At 41.1% G+C, this 5,220-nt stretch overlaps 1 protein-coding gene across 1 annotated transcript; it reads left to right on the top strand.

The window, feature by feature from the left end:
• The first annotated feature begins 414 nt into the window (after window positions 1-414).
• LOC131313054 (CDT1-like protein a, chloroplastic) lies at window positions 415-4,596 on the top strand. Its single transcript, XM_058341117.1, has 7 exons — window positions 415-827; window positions 1,720-1,839; window positions 1,937-2,171; window positions 2,611-3,354; window positions 3,728-3,929; window positions 4,033-4,123; window positions 4,233-4,596. The coding sequence occupies exons 1-7, from the start codon at window positions 469-471 to the stop codon at window positions 4,288-4,290; spliced, it is 1,809 nt and encodes a 602-aa protein (XP_058197100.1). The 5' UTR covers window positions 415-468; the 3' UTR covers window positions 4,291-4,596.
• Window positions 4,597-5,220: the final 624 nt, after the last annotated feature.

The raw sequence follows: 5,220 nt of genomic DNA, 5'->3' as shown, positions 1-5,220 counted from the left end.
TTTTTTCCTTTATATATACAGTGGGTGTTGTTTGGACAAGTTTATGTCTACCTCGATTAATCCGCTCCTCGGGCCATCTAAACCAAGAATTCAGGACTAGAAAATTCACAAAAAATAATTTATTGCAGCTTGACATTAAGAACCAAACCTTGGTCAAGTACTCAAATGTATGGAGAGCAAACCCATTGACCAACCAAACTAACCATTTGGCTAACAGTCTAAAACTTTAGCATAAGCAAATCCAACGCAAAAAAGAAAGGCAACACAACACTGCCCAAGGCCTCGTCGCAGTTGATCCCAACGCTTCCCGCGGGAAGCATTCGCGCCAATTCTTATGTGGCATCAGGACACGTCAGCTCTCCCGCCAAAAAACCCTAGGTATACATTGTTCCCTTTCTTCTCTTCCTCTCACTTCAACCCCCCCTTTCTTCTCTCTCTCTCTCTCTCTCTCTCTCTCTCCTCAAAACAATGGAAGCCTCTCCAGACTCAAAACCCTTCGACTCATTCAAGTCCAAGAAGATACTACACTCCTCTTCTTCACAAAAGCCCTCTCCCTCTGAAGAAATTACGACGAAACCCGTTGCTTCAAATCGGAGCCCATGGAGCGCCCAAACCCCCGAGAAGCCGGCGGGCCACCCGCGCCGAGCCCGGAACCGGCGCGCCGCGTTCTCGGTGAAAGAAGTGAGGGAGGAGGCATCGAAGCTCAATGCACCGGAGCAGGGCCGGATCCGTCTGTCCGACCCGGTTGGTTCGTCCGGCCAGCAGATCGGATCTGGGTCAGGAAAACCTAAGAAGAAGGTTGATGGGCCGGTAAAGCTTCCGGAAAAGTAAGTTTTACGCTAATTTGTTAAAAAGAAAGAAATAAAATGATTGAGCTCATAAAATGTTTGTGGGGTTTTATCTGGGTCATGTCGATTTTGTCAGTTTTTGGCGATTTTAGTTCTATACGAAGTGTTAGCCACACAATGGATCTGGCCCATGTGTTTTGACATGATCTAAAGCTTTGGAGTTTTTTTTTCCCCCCTGATTGAGTTTAGCATGCAGCATTCTTGTGTTTGTATAGATCTTACAGGGTGGTAGGAATCTATTGATTGTTATGCCCAGAAATTCCAAACTGAACACAGAGACCAATTTTATGCGGTTCTGCTTGTGAAGAAACTACAAAACACTCACAAACCCCAAACCCATACGATCTCAAAACTAGTGTTTCCTTGCTGATACTGGTTTTGATATTGCACTGGGTTGCGGTTAGTGAGTGTGTAATTTCTCCTCCAAATTAGTAAACTTGGCTCTGCCCGTGGAGTAGTTAACTTGTCAAACTACGTAAAATTGGTGTACGAGTGCAATTCGTGAGCGTGTGCATTTGTTTGGGATTTCCAGGTTGAGTTCTGCAGCTTATGTTTTACACGGCGAATTCTCGGAATCTGATTTGATCTATTTTGGTTTTGGCATTGTGTATGGCTGGTGATTTTATTATGCTTATTCTCAATTACATCCGTTGAAAAAATAATACTGTGTTTTGGTTTTGGTCGAGCGAATTGATGATTTTCCTCTGCTTATATATCTTGAATTGTTCTTTGTGTGTCTCTCGTTTAACTTGTCCAAACCAGGGTATATACTGTTTGTACCTTGAGTGAAATTCCCTAAGTTTGAATCTTTTATGGGCTTCAGGCCCTGGTTTTTGTTGGTTTCTGATGGTGCGATTGAATTTGTTTTCAGGTATGAGATATTGGGTCGGTTCTTTGATAGCTTGGACAGTTCAATTCGGCTGCTTCGGTTGAAGGGCTCTATGTCCACATTTACAAATATTAGTCCCAAAGTTGAGTTTTTGACCGACAGGTAAACATTTAATACAGGAAAACTATAGACTATTCTAATTTTTGAGGCTATTTGTTTATCCTGTCCATTAACTTACTCTGTTGATCTAACGTTTTAGGAGGTTCTCCTATGCCCATTTAGCACAACTGAAGTTTATTTTACCAGAAGTGATTGAGATGAAGAAGGTACTTGTACACGATGAGCGAACGAGTTGTATGAAGCCGGATCTTCATATTGCAATGAATGTTGATGCCATTAAGAATGAAGGGAAGCTGAAATCGGCTAGTGGGAATTCATATATGAGGAAGATCTTCCACAGTAGACTCTTGGATTTCTTTAAAGCCCATCCTGAGGTATATACCTACTTTCTATGAAGTACTTCCATTCTAATTTCTAACCCTTCAAATTGATGTCTTGCCTTGAGTATATGTACTCTTTTCATCATCACTCCGTGTGGACCTTTTTGTTGCTTAAATGATCTCCCAGTTCATCAGGGATGATGGGGCTGTTAAACAGTTAGGAAAGTAGAACGCCTCAAAACCTAGTGCGATTAAGGGCATGCAATGTGCTGTTCACCACAAGCCCACAGCTACTTCCTAACAGCCTTACCGGAAATATGTATACCTTTCCTCTAGCCAGAAAGTTAGCTTTGAGTCCTAAAAACGATTTGGTAAATAATCTGCTTTGGGTTTGAAGAAGTTAGTTATATATGTTCCTAGCATTTTGTTTTGCCTGTCGTCTCCTTTTTCTTGGGAATAGCCTGTGCAATTAACAATGTGTGTTCGAATGTAGGGGGAAGTTCCAGAGGAAAATCTACCAGAGCCATTCAATAAGTCAAAGCTAGTTATGCATACAGGCACAAGCAATGCTTCTATTCCATCTTTGATTGGTGAGGCATCAACTGGAGTACTTCCAGAACAGCAGCCAGCAGCAGCAACCCATCTATCTCATACTTTCCGGAAGCACTTCTCGCAGAAAGTTTCACGCTATGCTACAGAAAATTCAGACCAAGAGAAGGGCACAGTGGCTCCACAACCTTCAGCTCTCCCTGTTTCAAAGCTAGATGTTGACCAGAGTTCCAATGAAGGGAGAATCAGTGCATCTTCTGCTCCGTCCATCAGTAAATTTTCCTTAAAACCATCCACAAGTGACAAATGTTCATCACTTGGGGCTTCTCAAGCAAGTGTACCACTGTCTCATCCACATACGACTCCACTAAAAAAGAGAGATTTGGATAATGAAGCCTCGTCTGTCGGAACTGCTACCATTCAAGGAACTCCTGCAAAACTCGTTTCAACTCCAGTGAAGCTGATGAGTGCCACACCTGCACTACGACCACCAAAGAGGATTTATATGAGCCCAGATGACTACACAACAACCTCACAAAACAAATTAATTAGACGGCCACTCCGTAACAGATCTCTGAAATTTGACAGTCCAGTGAAAAATGCTGAAGTCAAGGATGAAGTGAATCACGTCGGAGGATTGTCTGTTGACGAAGTTTTTGATATTCTTCCTGAGAATCTTCTGAAATCAGTAAGCGTGCAGTAGATTTTCCGAACTTTAAATCTTCTTCAGAGCACATCTTTCACTTAGTATGGGCTGTGACTACTTCCACTGATTAACAAAAACATGATAACAGATGATCTCCTTTATTTGGGGGGACTGGTAAAATAGTTTTCTGACATTGAAAATCATAATGTGTCCTCACTGTTGTGGAACCATTTCCCTGATAAAGAATTTCGTAGCACAGAAAGGCAGCCCCTCTTTTACTATTGTTAGGATGAAAAGGCCATTTGCTTGCTTTGGAAAATTTGTTTTCTTCTATTTTTAGTCACCCTTGGGAGAAGCGTCTTATCTATGTTCCAAATGAATTATATTCAAATAACTAGCTACATTGCCTCTGCAGATTAAAGAGAAAGAGCGGAAAGCATTAGAGGAGAAGGATCCAGCCATCTCACAAGCCAAGAGGAGGCAAAAGATGATTGCCAGTTTACCTAAACTCTTTGACATGATCCGTTTCCTGTTTCAGTCAATCAAGCGTTCCGTTGTCACAAAGGAGGAGTTTATGCACCAGATAGTAGCCAACCACCTAGATATTGTTGATAGAAGTAAGCCTTTATGTTATTATTAGCGTCGTAAATCTCTCTTAATTATGTTACCAAAGCTCTGTTTGAGGCTTTGAGTTAACTTCGATTGTCCTTGCTTTCACAGGAGAAGTTGAAGAGCAACTTAAACTTTTGCAAGAACTGGCTCCTGAATGGATTTATGAGAAGTTGGCATCCAGTGGGGATCTTCTCATATGGTAAGCCTTTCATCTGTGATTTCTGTCTTGTTTGCTTAAGCTGAAATTCCATTTAAAAAGCGCGTGTGGAAGTTTATTTAGTTTAATGAGACGATCTGTCCTTTTGCAGCATCAACAAGATGTTTAGTCCAGACTCAATGCGTGCAAGACTTGTGGAAGCTAAGTGAGAACAATCAATGGAACTTGAAAGATGTAACTTGAAAGTGAGAGAACGCCAATTTAATTCAACATCCTCAAGCTATTCAAAGAAGCAGATTATATTGCTCAAGATGCTCTCAACACTTTTAGCCTATTTGTAAATGTTTCAGCAGTTAATTTGGGAATTGGGTCATGTTCCTTTTTTATTTTTTAACTTGAGTGAGATAGGCTGCAATTATGTCCATTAGAAAGGCTGCAATGTAATTCGTCAAGATGGACAGGTTGTGTAAGCAATGCAACATGTTGTAATGAACTTGCTGTATTCTCGTGGTAAATGGAGACAGAAAGACGGGGGGGGGGGGGGGGGGGGGGGGGGGCGGGGCGGGGGGGCGCACTCGTTGCTGGGGCTTGCTCCCAAAATTCTTGTTATCAGCTGATCCTGAATATCTGGTTGAATTTTTGGACAAGTTTCATGGAATATTCAGGTCCGCTAATCGATGCAGCAACAAACTTCCAAGATCATCCAACAACTTTAAATAAGATGCAAACTTGGGAATTTTTCTGTTTTCGATTTTCATGTCTGAAGAGATATGACAATTTATCAGATGCAAACTTTAAATAAGCATAGAGGAAAAAAAATTAAAAAATTACTCCAATTTTTTTATCATGAATAACGTAAAATTGGCAGTTAGAACATGGTCTGTTTGACCCTTCCTCAGATTTTTTTTTCAATTTGTATGAAAGATCTACTTCCAGAGGAAGAGTAGTCATGGGTTTCAGTCAACCTTGTCTCTTTTCTTTGGGAGGGATTCTAGGTAACCTAGTGGTATGTCTTCACGGGCGGATCTAATGTAGGTACATGGCCCACCTGAAATTATTCGGGTTTTTTTTTATGTAAATCAAAATAAAAAGTATTATATATTAAACTACCCAAAGTAAAGTATAATGGGCGGCTAGAT

The sequence above is a fragment of the Rhododendron vialii genome, chromosome 13a (genome assembly GCF_030253575.1).
Source record: "Rhododendron vialii isolate Sample 1 chromosome 13a, ASM3025357v1".
Lineage (NCBI taxonomy): Eukaryota > Viridiplantae > Streptophyta > Magnoliopsida > Ericales > Ericaceae > Rhododendron > Rhododendron vialii.
The sequence above is the reverse complement of the archived record's forward strand: the minus strand, read 5'-3'. Positions and strand labels throughout refer to the sequence as shown.